Raw genomic sequence first — 23,420 nt, forward strand, 5'->3', positions numbered from 1 at the left:
GAAACTCGGTACAATTATAGATCACATCAGGCCAAACAACTTTCGTGCTCTAAGTTTTATTACAGTTCAAATGGAAGTTATTTATGAATTATGAATTATGGGTTGTTTGAATAATTGTCCTAGGACAAATACATCAAATTACAACGCATGTGTTTACCAATCACAACCAAACTCGGTGTGCATGAAGTCAAGACATTGAGGATGCTCAATTCCGGACGGATTTTTGATATCTCGAACGGTCTGGCCGTGGCGAGGAAATGAATTTTATGACTAAAAAAGGACACATAAAGTGTGTTATAACTTTGCTCATTTTACCTACAGTTACAAAACTTGCCACGTATATTGTTCTCGTCAAGCCGATCAACTTTCCAATTTAAAGTCATTCGCTCTGAGCAGAAAGTCAGATATTGTAGTTTGAATGGATTTAATTCCCCTGCGATTCTCTCTCTCTCTCTCTCTCTCTCTCTCTCTCTCTCTCTCTGTGTGTGTGTGTGGGTGTGTGTGTCTGTGTGGGGAGGGGAGGGCTGTTGTCTGTGTTTATGTGTGTGTGTGTGTGTGGCTGGCTGTGATTTTTCCTACAAGTCCTTGTCTCTAAGTCCTTGTCTTTTTGCATAACAATTTTGCATAACAATATTTTTAAATGACAAAATAGGCATATAACCCCCATCTTTTAAATGTATAGATTGCTTTAAATAAAAGTAAGATTGTATTTGTAATTGAAGTTGAATGAATTTAAAATTCATGTGCTATATTTCAATATATTTGTTTTCCTTAAGATTTTAAAACACTAACTTCATTCTTATCTGAATTACAAATATTTGTTTCTGTATAAAATAATACTCTGACTAAAAACACATTTGATGTTTTTTTTTTGGTATTTTTATTTACATGTATTTATGTGTGTGTGTTTGTGTGTGTATAAAGTGCAGGGTTTTTTTAGATAAAGTAGAATTTCTATAACTATGTGTTGAACTAATAAATCACTCTTGTGTGTGTTAAACACAATCTACTTAATACAGACAACTTCATTATAAAGATAAATAACAAATCCAAAAAATATATGATTATAATCTATGACAAAAAAAGCCATTACAAACTATATTATTGGAAAATACACATTGCTCTTTGTATTGTTGTAAAATATTCATGAAAAACAAGATAACAAAAATCAAAAAGATAAATTATTTTAGATATAGCCATGTTTTAAATGTATAGCAGAGATGTTAATTGAGGCAGCAACATACAAACTTTCTAGAACAACATGGACCTGGATAGCTGGTTTTTATGGAGGACAGTGAAGAGGAAGAGGGTGCAAATCAAACAGCTCATTCTCAGACTACACAGCAAACAGCTTAAGTTTTTAGTGCTTTGTTTGAGGTTTTTAGTGCTCTGTCCTATCTATTATCAACATATAATAGATGGAACAGAACAAGAAAGGCAATTAATAATCTGTCATTGCGTCACTGCATTATGATATGAAAGGCTCAGTACAGTGTGGCACAAAACGCTTATGCGCATCCCGAGTGGAGAATGATGCGCTTAAAGCCACATGGAGTTACAGCGCACAGCGCATCGAGTCCGCATTGATGCAAGCTCTACAATACACTTCTTTTTGATAGTCAAAGCGGGGGTTACGTTTTTACACGTCGTACAGAATAACCCTAAAGGCACCAAGGTGGCGGTGCCACCGGCTTTATATTAAATATAAATATAGCTGTGAGCAGCGATAAAGGGCCAAAGCCGGCGGTACCACCATCCCGGTGCCTTTGGGTAACTAAAGGCATCGGGGTTGCGGTGCCACCGGCTTGGGCCCGCAATCGCTGCTCGCAGCTATATTATTAATGCTGTTATCTCTCAGAACAATCCAGCAAACCCTTCGTTTGTTCAGCTAATGCTGATCTGATTTAATGCAGTGTTTTGCTTGTGTGACAGTAGCCTACAGTATGTGAGGGATTTGTGAGAATTACTATGTATTTTCTGCAAAAAATTGGCCATAATACTTGATCTGATAATTAACTAAATAAAACAATAGAAACAAATCTGTTTAAGCAATAAATCATCTTCATTTCATTCTTGTATAGCATTTTTCATGCCGTAGATGTTCTATAACAGATCTTAAGATATTTTTGGACTCTTCTTAACATCATTGAATCTTTGCCAGACGCCCACTCTTATGGAGAGTAGCAACAGTGCTGGCCTTTTCCATTTGTTGATAGTTTCTCTAACTGTGTACCGACGAACTTCACAGATTTTAAGGATACTTGTATAACCCTTTCTTTAACTTTATGTTTAGTCTTAGGCATTCTGAGATCTCTTTCGTCTAAGGGCATGGTTTACACTCAATGCTTCTTGTGAATAGCAAACTTTGTGTGTTTTTTGTAGGGCAGCTCTATCTCGTCTTATTGTTCAGACTCCAGGTTAACTGTCTTCTGACTCCAATTAGCCTTTAGAGAATTCATTAGCCTACAGATTCACCCTTTTCCCCACAATGCACTGTGAATGTTTACACGTTGTGTTCAGTAAAGACATGAAAGCATTTCATTATGCGTCATTTATTTAAGGAGACTGTGTTTGTTTGCTTGATGATGTGTATAGATATACAGAAGTTCATGGTAAATTCAAATTTCCATGTGACTGTCACCGTTAAATATCTGCTGTAGCAATATGTACATGCCGTGTGAGAGGTTCCATGGGTCAGAAGGTCTGGACTCTCTACTTTGCAGGATTTATTTATGTTTTATTCATTAGTGAATATATTATTTATTCAAATAGTGCAAAAGTCATAAAGGTTAGTATTAATGTTAAAACTTAGAGCACGTTTTCTACTGTGTCTAACTGTCTGAGGTGGACTATCTCTGACTATATATATATATATGGGGCGGCTTTTCATTTATTTTGACTTGAATTGAATAAATATCTCATTGTTCTAATTGTTTGCCAGATTTCTAAGTACAATAAGTACATAAATAAATCCTGCAGACTCTTAAAAATAATAACAACTTCCAAATATAGTAGTAGCATCAGGGAGGATATAAATCAAATATTTTATAAATTTTGTTTTAATTTATATGTACGCATTTTTATTTTATTTTACTCTTTTCCCCTGTTCTAGGCATGGAATTCTAACATGCCATAAAACAACAATTATTTACATAATGTGGTAATAAGATCACATATAAAAGTCTGAAGTTAATTTCAATGGTTTTTGTGAGTATAAATAATCACTTATCACTGCCTGGGATAAAATGCAGTGTTCCTTGGTGTAACACACAACACCTTCTCAAAACACCATCATGCTCTTAAATGAAATACTCTTCTTTAAATGCTGAATGGAAACATTTGTCTCTGTTTGTTTTCTTATTGACAAAAGAAGCGTGTCCTTAATGTGTAGATGTCTGACTTATGTATCCATCTATTACTGTTTTCATTGAAGTTTCAATCAATCACAGACAGTGCCCTGAAACACGCACCCACTCCCACCTTCAATCACCCTGTTCTGTGCCTGACCTGTGTCTCAGACTTGTAATTATAGCTCTCACCTGTCAGGAATCACAGGTAAAGCCCATTGAATGCTTGGGGTGGTTGATGCTTGTTGTGAAACCCATGGGAGCAAAGCACTTATACTGCAGTTTAGACAATTCACTGCCTCTCAGTGCACTGCAATCACAGTTGAGAGAGAGAGAGAGAGAGAACCAGGAAGATAAGGGTCATTGGCCAAGGAGAATTCACCTAAACCAAGATTTCAGTTGTTCTGCATAAGTATTGTTTTCCATTTCACTCCTCCGCCTATCCTACCATTTCTCCCTGTTTAACATTCCTGCCTCTCCTCTTTGACCACAGAACATTTCTCATTGCCAAGCACCAATCAATGCCTCTTCCTTTTTCGCATTGTGTCGGTCATCATCAATGCAACCGAATGACAGCAGTGCCAGTCTCTCTGTGTGAATGTAATACGTTAGAGAATAAGCGGAATAAACACCTCCTCAAAGTCTGTCTTTATAAAATACAGATATTTTTTTTATTAAAAAAGATTATAAAATGGGTAACATTTCTATATGAAATTGATTGATTACATTTTAAAAGGGGTATGTACATGAAGTAATTATTTGTCTAAGGACATATTTTACAGTATATACATTAAATATGTATTTTAAACATTTGTTTGAAGAACATTCAGTTAATCATTTCAGATTAAATCACAATGTAAAAGTTTTCTTTTTTTTAAAAAAAAAAAATGTTGTCTGAATCTCTGAAATTCTCACAGCCAGAATGTTAGGAACAAAGAAAAATATAGGTAACAAAACCATGTTCTGAAAAGTTGCGTTGACAATGACATGTATGTGAATTAAATTGAACCAAACAAAACTGATTTGGAATGAGCCCAATTCAATTTCTTGGATTCTTCTTTCCAACAGGTGGCAGTGTGTCGAGTTCCCAGAGTTCTTTGGCTCTTCCTCCATCGCTCTCCCATGTGGTCCAGCCCGGCGATGCCTCTCGGGGTTTTGCGGGAGGAAGTGTCCCTGCTTTAACGGTTCTCCAGCTTAACGGTACAGCACATCATCTCTCTAAAGCAACAGAGCTTGACTTCATATCCCCAAAACTCAGTTCTCAAACTCTAGAGAATTTATAAAAGTATATCATATGGGATTTGCTTATAATTCCGGAAGACGATTTAGCTTAGAATTCCCTTATCTAGTTGTAGTGGCCATTTCATTTATCTGTTCTCTATTTCTTTCTTATTATTTTCTTTCTCATTGCTAGGATTAGTCTTTTTGTTCTGATCAATAGAGGATCACAGTATTATGACATATGGAAATCTAGAATGCAAAAGTCTTCGAGGACAATATTAATTTTTTCATTGCCTTGTTATGTAAGACATTAATCCTCAGGCCTGAAACATGAGAATAGCCACTGAATTGCACATGGGTAATGTTGTTTTACATAGATAATGTGCGACCTTGCACTACTGTAGCTGAAACAACCCTGATAGACCTTCAAATATCGTGCCATTACACTGAATGTGTTTTTACAAACTAATTATCCTGCTTCACAAGATTGTCTTCAAAGTTCTTCTGTCATGACAGTATAGTTGAATTAGACATTACAAGATAACTATATACGTTGATGCCCATCATAGAATAAATGCATTTATGCATTTACTGTATGATGCATTGTGAATTGCATTCTGACACATTAGAATGCAGTGATGTGTGAAATCAAAGTTGCATAGCTAGAAGCATTTGTGTTCAAGTACTTGCGTAGAGCGGTGTTTATAAACTGGTGGGTTATGACCCCTCCAAAAACGGATCTTTTCTGATTGGATAAACTGTATAATCATTCATGGTTAGGCTAGAATAATTACACTAGTTTTTGCTAAGAATGAAATAACAGTCCTGTAATTTTTGTTCATGACATCACAGACCGTACTTCAACTCACACTGCAGCTACTGGAAATATGCAGTCAATTTGTGGATCTATAAATGTTCTAAATAGGAAAAATTGGTTGCCTTTTGATAAACTACTTTAAATGATTTTTTTCTCACCAATCTACACTTCATACACCATAATGACAAAGCAAAAATGATTTGTGGCAATTTTTCAAATTTATCAAAAATAAAAAACTTAAATAATTACATTGAACAAGTATTTATACCCTTTTCTGGGTATTTAGCTCAAGATCATTCCAATTTCACTTGTAGATGTTACTACACTTTTAGTGGAGTTAACTTGTGGCAAATTCAGTTGAATGGGTATGATTTAGAAAGGCACCAACCTCTCAATAAAAGGCTTAGCAGAGCAAAAACCAAACCATGAGGTCAAAAGAACTGCCTGTACAGGATTTTGTCACAACACAGAACTGGGGAAGACTACAAAAAAATTCTGCTGAATTTAAGGTTTACAGAAGCAAGCAGAAGAAGTCCATTCTTCTAGAGCTGGCCTCCTGAGCAATCAATGGAGAAGGACCTTGGCTAGAGTTGTGACCACAAAGCTGATGGTCATTCCAGTTGAGCATCAATATACAGTATATGGAGATGGGAGAAACTTACAGAATGACAAACATCCCTGCAACACTCCACTTATCTGGGCTTTATGGCAGAGTGGCCAGACTTAAGCCTCTGCTTAGTGAAGGCACATGAAAACCTTGCAATTTGCAACAAAAAAGAATGAACCTCAGTTCCAAGCATCATGTATAGATTAAACCAGGCACTTCTCATCTGATGAGAAGAATAGCAATTGCCAAATGCAGATGTGCAAAGCTTGTCGCATCATACCCCTAAAGACATGAGGCTGTAAAGGTGCTTCAATTAAGTACTGGGGTAAAGGGTACAGATACTTTTGCAATGTGCTTATTTCAGTCTTTCAAAGTTATCACAAATGTTTTTTTTTTTTTTTTTTTTTTTTTTTTTGCTTTGTCATTATGGTGTATGGAGTATAGATTTATGTGGAAAAAAGGAAATTTAAAGTAGTTTAACACAAGACAGCAGCATAACAAGAAAAACAAAATGAATACTTTCGCAAGGCGCTGTATGTACAGTATATATTTATACATATATACATGATGTCTTGTTTTCACCTTTCTTTTAGGATTAGTTACATGATATAGTCATGAGTTTAACACTTGCTTGAAATTGATTTGCTTCAAGACAATTTATTTTCAAGACCACATTAACATACATTAATCATTCTTTATATTAATGTATCGTAAGCAGAGCAACCTTGAAAGTGCAAAAAGCAACAATACTACGAAATGTTTTAACAACAAAAAAAAGAGATCAGATCTGTGTGAGAAAGGAGCTGCCATCCGATGAATTTCCCAGCATATTGCAAAAAGCACTGCTTGAAGTGTGATAATGGACAGCCGCACCAAACAGACATGGAGAATGATATAACCAGTTTCAAATTAGTTCTTAAATTTAGCTCTTAATTAGAGCTTTCTTGGCCACACCAATAAATCACCTAGACAGTTCAAACATTTTCCTGATATTTAATTCGTACAAAGACTTTGATTTCCCAACTGGTTCTTGTTTGGCTCAGCCATCGTCGTCACCAGAAAAAATAAATAAATAAAGAAATAAAATAAAAAACGTTTTCACAGTGTGGGCCAATCTGGGGGCCAAAAACCCAAAAGTTTAAAACTGACATATCCCTCCATATGCCAGCAAATCAATATGAACGCTGAACAATGACGATGATGCATAACAACATTTTATTATATAAGCTTAATTTTACACCTCAAATGACAAGGAATTTACAGTTTTAATTCATGAAAGAGTCCGTGAACTCATTCGCTCGAATGGCTTGCGTATGCAGAATGTTCGCAGCTTATATAGACGGCACGCTTCTGATTTATGTATGTATGTGTGTATATGTTTGACTGTAAGGAAATGTTTCACTTAATGTTCCATATGAAATCTCCAACCAAATCTTGTTGAATGTAGCGTATGTTTCAGGCCTCAGTGCTTTTGTTTGAAATGTGTTTGCATGTGTGTTGGTGTATCACTATCCGTTCTGGTTTATCTGTACACTGAAGAGCAGGCTGCCTGTGACTGTGGCAGACATCAATGCCATACAATGTCACGTCCTGCAAAGATAGCGGAGACACAGCCAGTGAAAAATAACACTGTGGCTCCAACATTTCTCTGGGCCACGAGTGGGCAGTTGCATGAGGGCTGTGTGTATGTCAACCTAAAATAATCAGAGGGCTTCAACATGTTTTTTTTTTTATCACCAGGGAGAGCCCTATTGTCTCCAGTGCTATGTAGATCTCTCTCTCTCCCTCTCTCTCTCTCTCTCTCTCTCTCTCTCTCTCTCTCTCTCTCTCTCTCTCTCTCTCTCTCTCTCTCTGTAGGAAGGAATACAGTGGGAATTTAGGTTTAGGAAAAAAACACTGGCGGGTTCTTTTTTATCCTGGGTCTTTTGATCCTCTGTCGTTCTGTCTTCATTGGCATTAAATCACAGGATTATGTTAGTTGTGATGTTGAATCGCATTGAAGCGTGAATCTCAGAGCAGGTATATTTGAAAGCGGTTCTCATTGGGTGGGAGGGATAACTGGAAAAGACGAAGATGGATTCGAGGCCAAATGGAGGTTGAAAAGTGGCCCCCGAGGAAGTGAGGAAAGAGAGCATGTGTGTCTCGTAGGGTGAAAGACGTTGTTTATGCGTGTTTTGCAGCGAGCAATGCCAGACGAGCCCGCCGATTGCCAGAAATTGACAGCGAGCTGGCCAGACTTCTACAAAGCACCATGAGGGAAGTGGGTGGAGCCGCACTGCATCAGCAGGACGAAGTGAAGGAAGTGCGCCAGAGAAAGATTGACAGAATGGCAGCTGTCCGTCAACATGAGCAGCAGAAGGCCACGCCCCCTTTTGAGGACCACGCAAACATGACGGTAAGAAAGAAGGACAGTTTTCTGTTGAGCTGGATTGAAAAGCTGTCTGATAGAATGAGCTTTGTGAAAGTGACTTTCTCTACAGCTGTACACCATGTGATCCTGATATTCGCTCTAAAGTCAATATTAAAGGGATCGTTCACCCAGAAAAAAATATTTATTCACTTCCATGTAATTTCAAACCCATTAGTCTTTGTTTTTTTTTCATGAACAAATTATTCTGGAAGGTTCTTGATCAACTGATTCATTGATTTAGCTCGGATCTCCTGAATCTGCCAAAGTGAACTAGGGAAGATAATAATTTTCTATAAATAATGAGTTAAACACTCTCACAAGGGTCATATAGCACACTTTTGTGATACTTTTATTGTGTTTTTTTTATTTTATTTTATTTTATTTTAAAGCTTGACAATTGTACTATTCCTTCACTTTCATTATAACGAAAATAGAATAATAAGGAAAAAACTTTCCATAAAAAACTGAAAGTCATATGGGTTTTGAAATGCGTTAGGTTGAGTAAAAAAAAGTATAATTTTTTTTTTTTTTTTTTGATGATCTATTTTGTTCTCGCCTGAGCTTCATTTTAGCTTACAAAAGGAAACGGCTGAAACTGTGCTGCATTATTCACCGGTTCCTCCCACTCTGTGAGAATGATGAAACCCAAATTTACTCTCTTTCACTCTATAGCCTGGCACGGTCTTGCCAGGCTTCAGGCAAATCACTTTTATTAGTTTCTATGTCTTTTTGGTGCAGTTTTTCTATGTGTGAATTTCTTTGAAAACTGTTTTAGAGGCATCGGACCGAGCGGGTGCAGCATTCCCGTGATCTGCGTGTGATCGAGGCTTATCGTGAACGCTGTAAAGCACAGGAGATCACCAACATGCTCTCTCAAGCCATCACTACCAAACACACTCTGTACGCCACACTCGGAACAGCCGAGTTCTTCGAATTTGTGCTCAAGAATCCGTTCAACGTTCCTCAGACAGTCACCATTGAATGCGATGACCCAGAGCTCAGGTGAGATATGCCTTTGAATGCATTAGATCAGTGAATGTCAACCTTTTTAGGCCAAGCAACTTTTAATCAAATCAGAGCACTGAAATACCACCTAGTCAAATAGCACATTCACATCTCTTTTCTCAAGGACTGTGGGAGCCACATCATGTCATATTTTGGTAATTCATGTAGTTAAAAGATAGCAGTGGTTCCCAACCTTTTTTTGTCTGATACCCCCTTTTTTCCCAAAAAATATTTTAGGGCCCCTTCACATTTAATGATATTATCGCTCTTGTAAGCTTGCAGCAAGGATGACAAAATATGTTGTTTTCAAACAAACGGTATGTTTACTATAACCAGATATTTTTATGCATAAATAATAGCCTATGTTAATGAAAATACGATAACAAAAACATCAGTTGGCCCTTTGCAATTTAAAAACATAAGCCTAGGAGAAGCCTATATATTGGCCCTATTTGAATTGCAAAAAAAAAAATAATTCACACTGTTGTGTAGGTAAAAAAAAAAAGAGAAAGAATATAGGATATTACTAAATGGCTGCTGACTGGGTCCTCAATACTTGCAAGTTATTTTTGAGGCTTTATCAATGTGAGGCTTTATTTTATTTTTTATTTTTTTGGCGCTTTATTAACAGAGTAATGCGTCTTTCGCAAGAACATTGTAGCTCGAACTACTTCTCTCTGTGTACATCTATGACAAGTCATGCATGTACTGGGATACTGCACAGCGGCAGCAATCAGAACCAGTGTAAAATAGTCCCAATGTAAACACTTATTATACAGTAGGTGTACCATAGAGCAGTGGTTCCCAAAGTGGGTGCCGTGACAACTGGCTAGGGGTGCCGCAGAATCTCAGCTTTAATACTTTTTAACTTTAATACACAAAATCTCAGCAAAATACACAGAATTTGTATTTACTGTGATTTCTTTCAGAACTGTGATTTGTGGACAGTACAGTACAGTACTTTGACCACTATGTGCCAAAAATAAAATGTAATTTGTTCTCAGTACAGTATGCATATACCCAAAGAAAACCACTTTGATGTTAATATCTACTGTAGTAAGCCTATACTTTAATCATTCACAGCAGGCACTGTGTCCATTCAAAGTTCAAATAAAGCCTTTGCCTCTGGCATTACAGCCCTGAAAAAATAAAAAAAATTATGCGTCGATCAATGTTTAATTCACGTGTGAACAGCCTTGTCTGAAATGAACATCTGAATGAATGAGTTTTCCTCAGCAGGGTGTTTCAGGGGCCAAGAACTTCCCAGGGGGTAGGAAAACAACACTGAATAAATAATCATTTCCCCCCATTCAATCTTATTTTAATTGCCGCATGATGTTAAATACAGTATCTTTTCCCTGTCTAGAATTTATGTGCTCACATCCAGGATTATATCACACAAAATATGTGTTTTCTGTAGGCCATAGGTTAAGTCCACACACTCCATCTTGATAAGCAAAAGAAAGTTGAGAGGACGAGGTGGAATAAATTATGGCATTAACACCTCTGCATCTTTCAGCCTTTAATTAGGAAAGACATTAGTAGCCTAAACTCCACACACTCAGCCTACCATCTTTCTCTGTGTAAGTAAGTAAGTTTGCATGATAAACGTCTTCCCAGCTTGCATTCTGTTGTGGCATAAAACCCAAGCACTTTGTGATGTGTCATGGATGTAACTGCTCGCCCAGGAGCAGTGTGTTTGTGCTTGAACCCTGTGAGTCAGTCCAAAACACTAGTGTGTGCACAGAGCTGTGCCAGGGAAACAAATACCTGAGATCTGGAGTTTGCATTTGTATATTTGTGTTGAATTGATGCTTCTCTCTTTCTGTGCAAAGGATGTGTCAAGCCTGTGTTTGTATTGCTGATGTATGCCACAAAGCAAACCTTATAAAGTCACCTCTCTCTCTCATTTTTTACTGAAGAGATTGTTTCTCACCTGCACTCGCACATTATATATGGACTAGCTGAACCAAAGGAGCGGCATGTTAAAGGGATAGTTCACTTTGAAATTAACTTTTGATATGTTTTAGCTTACCTCAAGGGCATCCAAGATGTAGGTGTCTTTGTTTCCACAGCATTTTATTTTTTAACATTTTTCAGTCAAACCGTTGTTGTCTATCAGTCATACACTGGAGGCAAAGGGGGTCCACCAAAAAGCATGCACAGAGAAGTCAAAATTAAACATGATTTAATGACTCGGAACTGTAAGTACACATTGATGGCCTAAGACACGAAACGAACAGTTTTTGTGAGAAAACGAATAAGGGTCATGTTACACTGATGTCTGGAGTAATGGCTGATTAAAATTCAGCCTTGTCATCACAGGAATAAATTACATTTTAAATAAAGATAAATTTAGAGGTTCTCGGCTCGGCTCGTATCTTCCTAGCACACGACACGAGTTGCAACATGCGAACACAACCGATTTCCACGCGATTTCTCCCGAGTGAAAAAAAATAATCTGCAAGGTCGTAAAACAGCAAAAATCGCAACGTGTACGCCCGCCTTAAGGTTACACTTCCTATTTAGCCCTGTTAAGATTTCAATTCACTTTTTTCTCGTTTTCCCCCCTATTTAGCAATACCCTCACAAAAGAGCTCCTTACCTACTCTATGTGTCTATATAAAAGAAAAGGAAATAGCTTTGATTTTGTTCACGTAAGCATACTTCACTTTGTATCACCTACCTGGCTCTGTGTTATTAAAGGGAGCATGTGATTGAATTTTCCGAGACTTGGTTTCGCATCTACTGTAGTGTATACAGTACAAAAGAGTTTTTACACCTCGAAATTCTTTCTTTTCCATTTTTTTTTTTCTTTTATGGAGAATGATCCCTTCTCGGGCCCGGAGGTGCTGCCTTTGATGTTTCAAATGCCCTGTTCCTTCATATATTTGTGCATGAAATTTGTCTCTATGAAACAGAAAGTAATATTCCACACCCAGTGCGTGTTATCTTTAAACCGTACCCTCCCAGGACTTTCAGTTCTGTGAGGGCTTATGTTTGACTGTATCATGCATACTCAAATATGCTCTATGCTCATTGCCAATAAAATTCTGCTGGCAAGGCAAAGAAAGTCCTCAAGCTGTTCTTTTCTTTTTCTATGTCTCTCTCCTTGCCTTTTTTCATCCCCCTCTCTTTTTTATCCCTCAGTGTAATCGTGAAGAGTGAGGAGTGGAGATATTTTAAGGAGTTGACGAAGACTCTGACTCCTCTAGAGGAGGAGATGTTTCACCTAAAGGAGAGCACACTGACACCACAGGTTTACCTGCGGCCCAAAGAAAGCGTCCACGTCCCCTTCAAGTACCAGACCTTCGTCTGTGGTTGCATCTTCCCTCTTCAGGTAAATCTAGAGGAAACTTTAGTTGTTGTTGATCTTTTGTGGTTTTAAATGTACTTTTCACCCATTTTATTGATAATACTACTACTATTTTTCCACGTTATTTTATTTTGCTTTGCTTACTTCACAAACTTAACGTATAGAAAGCTAATGTTAACGACACATAAACATACAGAAAGCTAATGTTAATGGCATTTACCTGTTGCCTTTGTCTGTGCCATTTTGTAGAAAATGGCCCTAAGGGAACATTTTGTTCTTGGGGGACCGCACTGGTTTATATTCATATTGCGACCCAGGGCGAAAGCACAGTGTGCAACTGTCCGCTGAACTGCTGATGCTGGTAAACAACATCATCAGGGGAAAATGTGGACTATTTCATTGTTTTTGTGTGCTGTGTTGTACTGTAGTCTAAATCAGCCATGAATGATTTGCCATCTGAGCAACTGCATTTGTTTCCTCATTTCCCTTTTTCACTGATGAGACTTGGATTAGTTCACATGTTTCCGGATTAATTGGATTTGGGTTTGTTTATAGTCTGTAGTATCACAGAGGCACCCACAACTGAAGGAGGGAGGTTAAATTGACTCAAAGCATCAGCAATAATAAAATGGATTAAAAACAGCCTCATCCAGACAGCCTAAACAGACCTGTCCAAACAATGTTTTCCCATTCCGTAATGACATTATTTCAACGTGATTGTTCTTTTGCTGAATAGCGCACTGTTTATGATGACTGCTGTCATATTGCAGGATACAAAGAGCTTAAAGATTTCAAGAAGTCCACAGATGGCTCAGAAACATCTGTCCAATACAATTCAAGCCAAATCCATCAAGGTAAGAGCTTAGCGCTCACTGTACTGCTGAGCACACACAGGAACACAAACTCTTTCTATACAGCCTGATTAGTAGTTGTTCAGACAGAGAAGTGGGCCGGCACTCCTGCAGTGGCTCCTAGAATCCAGACAGAAAACACGACTTGGTCAACAACAGTAAAACTGAATGGAGCCGATGCACTCTTACAAAAATAACAGACTGAAGTTGCTTGCTTTTGTGTTGCTGTATGTATGTATTTTTAGGCAAGTACAGCACCTGTTTACTTGATGATGTAAATACAGAAATCTCCAAAAGATTAGATCTGCTTTTTTTCTAAGAGTAACCTGCAAATTGAGATAAAGAGATGGCTCTCGATCGCATCTTACATTGAGTTATCCCATTAATAAGCTTTTAATTTTTACATGTTTAATTTAGAAGCAAATACATTTCATATTAACCTGCCAATAATATTACTTACATTTGATTAATATCATGAGTCTGTTAATGAGAAACATTGATCAACTCCTTTGATTCATATTTCACAATCAGGTCCACACCGATTCTTAACACCCGCCCTGCAGATTTTCACAAAATTTGCACATCACTCTCATATTTCTACACTTCCGCCACCCCTACTACATGTTGTATTAAATATTTAGGTGAATTAATGGTTTGAGATACCAGAACTCTCAGTCTGTCACAATATATTTGATCTCACTGTGATTATTGTGCCCTTCAAATCCCAATTATTTTTTGACACCCAAATAAAGGATATTTAGGCAAATATAGAAAATGCACATTTTATCTCTCTGTTTTTGAGATGTGCACACAATGTTGGTGATGACTCACGTCACACTCACATGAACGCATTAACAAGGATAAACAGTGCATAGTGAACACAAAGAGCTCCAGTTTCAATTTGATTTAGCATAATTGTAAATGTTCTTGGTAGTCTTGCTCAACATTTGACACACAGTATTACAGACAATGAGATTAACTGCTTATTCCATTTCTGTGGAAGTAGAATAAAAGTAAGGAGTCTGCACATTTTTTTTTAAAAATATAGTAAATCATTAATAGTGTGATATATTATTCATTTAAAAGAACTATTTTGTATTTAAGTATATTTTAAAATGTCATTTATTCTTGTGATGGCAAAGCTGAATTACTTCAGCAGCCATTACTCCACTCTTCCGATTAACATGATCCTTCAGAAATCATTCTAATATGCTGATTTGGTGCTCAAGTAACATTTTGGATTATTATTATTAATGTTTTTAACATTTTACTGTAATACATTTAGAACGAAAAAAGAACAGCATTTATTTGAAATATAAATCTTTACCATTACATTTCAATTTAATTCATTCTTGTTGAATAAAAGTATTAATTCTTTCAAACAATCCTATTGACACCAACTTTATAATAACAGTATAATATATTATATTATATTCATAAATTACAAAAAGATTTCATTTGATCTAATTGTACGTTTATGTGGAATTGGAAGGACAGTGAAAGGTTGTGTGAGACCATACTATCTTACACAAATGGTTAAATTACCCCATGTCTCAAAGCACATAACATTACAATAATAATGAACGTAAACAACTTACAGACTTCTTACTTGTACCACCTGACTGCTGCAGATTCATTTCGGCGTTGATAGTGTTGACTTTGAAACGTATAAAATCTGAGGACGTGAACAGTTCCACAGATGTGAGACTTCCACAGATGATATATGTGCATTTTGTTAACGTATAGACCACTTCTATCATTGATTGCTATCAGGATGGGAAGAGAGTTTAAAACAGAATAACAAAGTGTTTATGGAAAAAATCATCGACTCTGCTATTAAATTGTGAAGCGAGTCTGTTTGTGGCATTATGGTTTATTGTGCCTTTTGGCAATTGATGCCATATGTAGCCTAGAGTGACTGATGCCCTGCAGTATTCCTGGCACACACACACACACACACAAAACTCCCATATTATTTTGAGGTAAGTTGGGGTCAAACATTGCTGTGCACAAACTGACATCACCTCCAGAGGAGTGTCAATAGGTTGTCTTGGCCTGTGAATCTGACAGCCAGCTTGACTGTGTCTCACGCGAGAGAGGTTATGCACTTTATCGCAGAACATACTGTCAGTGCTGTTCATTCAGTGTGGAATGATTTCAGATAGGTCTGTCACTTACTGGTAGACCTTGACCACCTCTGCTGAAAAGAGCAGCTTAGACCATCATATTGGTTCAGGGTGGTTTACTGTATGTTGGTTTGGTGCTTTACTACAAAGAAATCTCACAAGTTGCAAGTTCAATTTCATTCATTAGTCTGTTCAAAAGTCAACTTTATTTATATAGCGTTTTATACAATACAGATTTCAAGGCAGCTTCACAACAATAAACAATAAAAGAACAGAATCAATGATTCTGAATTATGAACTTCATCAATTCTACTGTAAAGCAGCTCCAAAAAGACAATAGTGCCATTCAGCTCAAGTCAGTGTTGCCTAAGTTCAGTTCAATAATTATGAAACGAGTTCAATTAATCTATAAGCAGCCCTACAGAAGATAATAGCGCTGTAATTTAACTCAATTCAGTTTAAGTTTTGTTCTCATCCGATATTGTCAGTGTAGTCAGTTCAAAACAATGTAAGATACACATTTATGCTTTTAGAGTAGACCATCTACAATGCCTTGCCCCATAGACATCCAATGTAAGTGTACATGCAAATTTGTTTTTACAAACTGTGGGAGAACATTACTGTGGTAATTGACAGCATGTCGTTGATGCGGTCAATATCTGTCAGTTTAAAGGGTTAGTTCACCCAAAAATGAAAATTAAGTCATTAATTACTCACCCCCATACTGTTCCAACCCCGTAAGACCTTCGTTCATCTTCGGAACACAAATAAAGATATTTTTGATTGAATCTGAGAGCTGGATCACTCTTCCATAGGCTTCCTAAGGGACTGGCTCTTGACGGCCCATAAAGTCATTAAAGAAAATGTTTAAATGTTCCATGTGCCTACAGCGGCTCAATTATAAGTTTATCAAGCGACGAGACTACTTTTTGTGCGAAAAAAAACATAAATAACGGCTTTATTTGACTATTCCATTGCTTCCTTTTGGGCGCATGCGTGAGAATTGAGACGAGGACGTTCTCATTCGACCACTTCTTGTTACCGGCTGCTCACCGCTTAGGAGTTTTACCGCCCCCTACCGTATAAGATGATAATAAGGCACACTGTCGTTTTTTGAGAAGATTAAAGGCTTTTAAGTGCACCTTGTAGTGCGGAAAATACGCTAATTGAAAAGCGTATGTACAGCGCGCATCTTCCTCTGCTTGTAAACAGAAAGTTTTCCGCTTCCAGCTATATCAGCACATCATCTTATACGGTAGGTGGCGGTAATACTCCTAAGCGGAGAGCAGCCGGTAACAAGTCGAAGGAGATCGTCCTCGTCTCAGTTCTCGCGCATGCACCAATAAGGAAGTAATGGAATAGTCAAATAAAGCCGTTATTTATGTTTTTTTTCGCACAAAAAGTAGTCTCGTCGCTTGATAAACTTATAATTGAGCCGCTGTAGGCACATGGGACATTTAAACATTTTCTTTAATGACTTTATGGGCCGTCAAGAGCCAGTCCCTTAGGCAGTCTATCTAGGACTGATCCAGCTCTCAGATTAAATCAAAAATATCTTTATTTGTGTTCCGAAGATGAACGAAGGTCTTACGGGATTGGAACAGCATGGGGGTGAGTAATTAATGACTTAATTTTCATTTTTGGGTGAACTAACCCTTTAACTTGTTGTGAACCCAGCACATTCCAATAGACTAAGTTCTCTTATTTAGCATTTTGCAAGAATACCATTCAAAATGTGTGTAGCTTGCAACCGATCTGCTTGTCTTACAGGTGTTGTTCCGTGGGGAAGACAGAAAGCCTCTGGCGATCTGCCAGGTGGATGTTGAACCGACGCCACATGTGGTGGACCAGACCTTCCGTTTCTACCATCCTGAACTCACCTTCCTAAAGAAGGCTATTCGCCTGCCTGCAGCCTGGGACGACACAGCAGGTGCTGCTCATTACAAACATCTCTGCCGCTGTGTACGCACACACATAAACAAGCACTCACAAACGCACTTCAGTGTCTGCTATTAGTCCTGAACTAAAGACCTCATTTGTGCTCTGTCTCCTTTTTTACTTGCTCACAGATGGTTCTGCCACCCTTCATGTGCGTTGCAGCGACCCCAATGTCATCTGCCACACCACCAGCCTGGTGAGCCAATCAGGAGTCACTCCTAATAGCAGGCAGCCAATCAAAACGAGGCTGAGTTATTAGTTAATGTCTGAGGCTTTGTGCTGACTCATTGTGACGTCAAGGCTGCATACCTGTTATAAGACTATTATCTGTTTCATACAAGATTATTGTTTTATGATTGTTTAATACAATACTATTTCTTTTTATAATTAGTCTTACCATTTTTATGTTTAGATTTTTCATGATTTATCATAAAAGACTAGAACATATTGATATTTTTAGTGTATGTATATATTAGTGACTGTTCAAATTAATCAGTATTCATTTATTTTGTATTGTATTTAATTTTCTATTATTTTATGTTTTGTTAAGACTTATTTTCAAATTTATTTTTCATTTATTGTTCATAAAATATTTATTTTTTATTAATTATATTTTTATATTATTCATATTTTTAATAAAATATTGTTGTTGTTGTTGTTGTTGTTTTTTCATTAGTAAAATAAATTAATTCTCAATAAAAGGAGTGAGTCAATCATTACTGATTAAACATTATGAATTTATGTTTCATTTTCTTACATTTTGAAACTTTAGACTCCAGAAGAACCGCAGGATGTTTACCTGAAAGTACCTGGAAGCCCAAGTCCACAGATAAGGAAATTCTTCATTACCATTTTCACGTATGTAGACCTCCTTTTGCACCATCTCTCTTACGTGTATGTGCATAAAAGTTCGCACTTCTTTTTTTTTTTTTATTGGAGAGTGAGAATCTGTTAATTTTCACTCTTCCAGATGCACAGAGAGGTGTGTGTGTTTGTGTGTGTGTGTGTGTGTGAGAGAGAGAAAGCCTGGTCCCTGATTAATCCCTTCATGTGTGATTAATGACATTTGCTTAATCAGGATGTCTCATTTACTGTCTGATTGCATCAGATCATAATATTCATTTATTCATCAAAGTCTGTGACATCTCTGAGTTCATAATCAGTGAACATGAATAAAAACACAATTTTAGAACCTGAATATCACACATAGCTCACTGAAACTGGAACCAGCGAGATTGACGGAAACACATATTAATTAAAAGAAGACAGTTCACTTGTTTATATTCTGAACACAATATCACTTATGTAATATTATAAAATTATATAACATTTTAATTAAGAGATTCCCAAACCACTTTGACCTAAAATAATTTACTTGACGGACCCTCCTATTTCAATAATTTACAGTTTGTGTGTGTAATTTAAGGAGTTTATCTTCGAATATTAATTAATTTAATTCGTTTATTTTAATTAATTTATCAGCCCTAGACCATCTGAAAACTCCCAAGGGTTTTGCAAAACCCTCTTTAAAACCCTGTTTTAATTTTTGTAATTTACTATGATAAATATAATAATAATATATCATTTCCTGTTCACCGAACAATGAAAAACGTAGTTTGTCAGCGGAGCAAATGCATTGGTGTCCACTCTTATTAGTGAGTTCGTAATGGACTTAATGGTTTAAATGATCGCACAACAGACAAGCTCATCAGACACACAGTAACTCATCAAAACAATCTGAATAACCAGGAAATCAATCAGATGTAGTTTTTCCACCCCAACAACAGCTGCTGCTAAGGACGACTCGCCAGCCAAGGACAGTAGAAACGTTCTCGAAATTTTGTCCCTTGAGCTCGAGCCCCTTCAGGCAGGGTGAAGAGCTCACGCGCAAAGTCCTTTCTTTTTAATATAGTCAAACTCAAGAAACTCTGGCAGGCAGAATAACATCAACATCTGCAAACCTCCTGCGGGAACACGACTGCCGCTGGCACGTGGGATGCTCTTAAAGAAAGGGTGAATGAATGAATTTAAAAACGGTGACATTTGGGTCTCTCTAAACATCTCTCTTTTGAAGATTTGAGATATGTGTGTCTCTCTCAGGGGAAGTGCGGCCTGTCAGGCCTGTCCTGCTATTGTGTCAGTGTATATGAAGAGGAAAGTGATAAAGTGTCTTTTGTGTGTCCTTTTTCTGTGTCAATCTCTCTATGGCAGTGAACCTTGGCTGGCCTCCCCTGCGCAGATCTGGCAGGTATACGTGCATTACCTGCAAAGGATGGACCTGAGCTGTGTGTGCGGCACTCTGAGCTGGCATTCGCTGGTTCTGCGCGGCACACAAGCTATTCGCAGGGTCAAGTGCTACACGTCGCCTCCCCTCGAGCTTCAGGTACGTATAGCAGGGTCAAAGTAAAACACACTGGTCGGGGGAACAAAGCTCTGATGGGGGATTATGTGGCCCTTTTCCTAAAATGGGAGAATGATGAAAAATAATGAGATGGTAAGTAAGGTGGCTAGGTTATCTAGAGTTTTTTTCTCTATTTGAGAGCTTTCAAAATGATTTCAAACTAATTGCACATATTTCTCTGATTTTATCATTTGAAATCATAAATCACACAGTTTACAAGGGGAAATTTAAATAATGTTTCTTTAATGTCAACTTTTTACCAATCAAGGCCAGTGTTTGAAGATAAACTGCTTTTATGGACGGTCATTCACTGGCATTATAAAGCTCAGAAGAGCCAGGACATTTTTTTTTTAATATAACTCCGAATGTATTCGTCTGAAAGAAGAATGTCATATACATCAAGGATGATTTAGTTTAAATAGGTTAACAGTATGTTGGCTTTCTTAAACCAACACAATTATTTCCTAACATTTGAACAAGATTACTATAATCTCTAGCCTACTATAATCTAAAGGTGATTCAATGAACATTTGCAACAAAAGTTACAAAACCACCTACCAGTTACAAGGCTCTTTAGCTCATATCCATTCACCTCTGCGGGTTTATGTTTACTTCAATAGTTGTCAGATTGTGTCCTTTGCATTGACCATCAACAGAGTAATTACCTGAAATATTATAAAACATGGTCTGTTTTTTACAAGCACATACAATATTTGCTAGAAACACAAAAGACTGAAAATTGTTTTTAGACTGAATGCTCTTTCCAATTTTCCTATTACCTCTTTATGAATAACTGAAATATTATTAACTTTTACTTTTAAAAGACATATTAAGATTAATACTTTTAAGTAGCAAACACACAGTATTCGTATGCACACAACAGCGGTATTATAGTAGGCTACCTTTGTTGTAAATGGAGACTTTATTGCGTCATCGGTGTTATATTCATCTTGAAACAGGCAGTTTGGAGTCTGCATTAAAACAAATCTAGCTGTTTTTCAAAAGTAACATACATATATTTTTCGACTGTCATGCAAATCTAAGTTCCAATTAAAGTCAGATATAATACTCAAAGACATTGATATATCAAGGATAAGAGAAAGCTATATGTAAACTGAAAAAATACACACACACACAAAAAAAAACGTACAGTTGTGAAAGAGTTCAGTTCCGTTGACCAGGAGTTCTGTTGTTTTGGGCCAATGTGTCAAGTAGCGAATTTAGACAACGGACATTTTGCGCCGATTTCTTCAACAAAAACTGTGATTGGTGGTTTTAAACGTCAATCTACAGTGGCCTCCAATCAGCTTCTCGTCTCTTGTAAACACATTTCGTGCAGCAGTTCAAACTTTTATACAGTTTTTAAACTTTTTAACAGTTCAGAGTAATATCCTCAAAACACTTCACAAATACTTTTTTGAGAATGTTCCTCTTTTATTGTGGAAAATGATGCCAATATATTATAGGTTAAAATAATTCTACAATCTATTACCTAAACAGCTTCCCTTACAATTTTATGAGCTTTTGTCATCTCAGGCCAATAATTTCATCAAAACATTTGATGAATGTTGCTTTGATAATGTTCCTCATTTGTTATTGTGCCAAAGATTTGTAAAAGATAACAACATCCCTAAAAATCCTCAAAATGTTTCATGCAAATGTTCTACTTTTGTTAAAAAGTTTATTGAAAGGAACGTTTTATTAAAAACATTTTATCATCTCAGAACTAAATAATATCTTCAAAACATTTTACAAACTTTGATTAGATAATGATCCTCCTCTGTTAAAATGAAAAATTGTGGCAATGTTTTATTGAGAACATTGTATAATTGTATAATGTGTTATCTCATCAACATTCCCAAAACATCCTCAACATGTTACAGTTAAAACGTTATATCTTAGTTTACATTTGACCTCATAGGAACATTATTTGAAATGAGAAAACATCCTTAAAACATTCTTTAAACCATAAAACATTAACCAAACTTGTAGGGAATGTTAGCCAAAGTTCTGGGAACGTCCCCTGCTAGTGTAGAGCATGGTTTCAGATGTTGTTGGGTCGCAGCAGTATCATTAACATGTGTTCAGCACATTGCAGCAAAGAAAGTAGAGCCCTAATGCAAATAATGAGTAATGAAAGGTGGATTATACGAGCATCGTAAATCTCAAAATGTGTATTTCCTGTTATTCGAAATATGCAAGCAGAGCAAATACAGCAGCTCCCTTGTCAACAGTGCACTGTGCTCGTAGCAACCTTACTGTTGGCTTAATTGGCCGTGTGCTAATGTTATACAGCAGGTGCCAAGAAAAGATGATGAAGCAAAGTGGCTATGCATTATGAGCTTCAGGTGCAGCCTCATGTTTTCTGAAGTTCTGCAGAGGAGTGTTCCCTGAAGTTGCTTTTTGCTGTGTGGGTTTTCTGTTTTTTTTTTTTGTTGTTTTTTTTTGGTTCATGCCAGAAGCTATGAGATCATAAGATCTCCTCTGTTTGTGTGTTCTAGGTGGATCCAGTTGAGGTTTTTGCTCTTCCTGCTCAGGGAATTCAAGATATCCATGTAGGGCTGAGGGCTCTGCGCCCTGGAAGCCGTTTCTTTTACCTCAACGTAGTCGATGTGGACACACGGCAGCTAGTCGCCTCCTGGTTGCTGTGCATAACATGCAGACAGCCTGTAATATCCAAAGTAAGCAAAATGCATCAAAGCTCCCCTTACATGGGGTTATTTTATTATTTTATGTTTCCTGCGTTGGCCTTATAATGTTGTTTTTTAGATCAAAAATAGTCATAATTTAGAAATAAAATACTTTCTTCTAAAAAGTTGTGCTTTTAGCGTTGAAAATGTGAAGCAGAAGAATGGCAAGAACTGAACGGGTCGTTAAATTTCAGCTCTGTGACAGAGGATGTGGTGCCATTGATTCAAACCTGATGTTTTTACTTCAGTTATTTTACAGTATTTCTCTCGGTATTTGCTTTAATCTCCCCAGGCATTTGAAATCAACGTTCCTGTAGACGGAGGGAAGGGCAGCAATAAGAAAATCAGTTTCACAAACCCCTACTCTTCCTCTAGGGTATTCAATCTCTGCACAGACCGCCCAGACCTGCTTCGGTTTAAAGAGGAGCAATTTCAGGTAAGAGAATCCAAAGCTAATTCTTGGTCTATCAACTTTATTTGGAGGCTTTGCTGTGTAACATTGAATAAGAACCATATTGTCAAAGCCCCATCCGCCAGAAAGGTGTCTACAGCCCAGAGGAGAAGGATCTTGACATATCTCTGTCTAGGAATCAATTTCTGTCTCTCTAAACTGGCATTCGTAGACACGTATCACAGTATGTGAAGTTCTCTGTATATTGGAGAACTCAATTTGTGCCCTGGCCACTCTCGC

General features: G+C 37.1%; 1 protein-coding gene across 2 annotated transcripts in view; it reads left to right on the top strand.

The window, feature by feature from the left end:
- Positions 1 to 23,420, top strand: part of nphp4 (nephronophthisis 4) — a 226,587-nt gene that overhangs the window by 200,277 nt on the left and 2,890 nt on the right. For both annotated transcript variants that reach the window (XM_039658098.2, XM_039658100.2), the window contains 11 exons: positions 4,416 to 4,547; positions 8,173 to 8,387; positions 9,178 to 9,404; positions 12,558 to 12,747; positions 13,494 to 13,577; positions 17,471 to 17,630; positions 17,770 to 17,834; positions 18,411 to 18,496; positions 19,850 to 20,021; positions 22,541 to 22,720; positions 23,022 to 23,165. In XM_039658098.2, the coding sequence (XP_039514032.2) occupies positions 4,416 to 4,547; positions 8,173 to 8,387; positions 9,178 to 9,404; positions 12,558 to 12,747; positions 13,494 to 13,577; positions 17,471 to 17,630; positions 17,770 to 17,834; positions 18,411 to 18,496; positions 19,850 to 20,021; positions 22,541 to 22,720; positions 23,022 to 23,165 (1,655 nt within the window). The remainder of the gene's footprint in view (positions 1 to 4,415; positions 4,548 to 8,172; positions 8,388 to 9,177; positions 9,405 to 12,557; positions 12,748 to 13,493; positions 13,578 to 17,470; positions 17,631 to 17,769; positions 17,835 to 18,410; positions 18,497 to 19,849; positions 20,022 to 22,540; positions 22,721 to 23,021; positions 23,166 to 23,420) is intronic.

This window comes from Pimephales promelas, chromosome 14 (assembly GCF_988280905.1).
Source record: "Pimephales promelas chromosome 14, fPimPro1.hap1.1, whole genome shotgun sequence".
Classification (NCBI taxonomy): domain Eukaryota; kingdom Metazoa; phylum Chordata; class Actinopteri; order Cypriniformes; family Leuciscidae; genus Pimephales; species Pimephales promelas.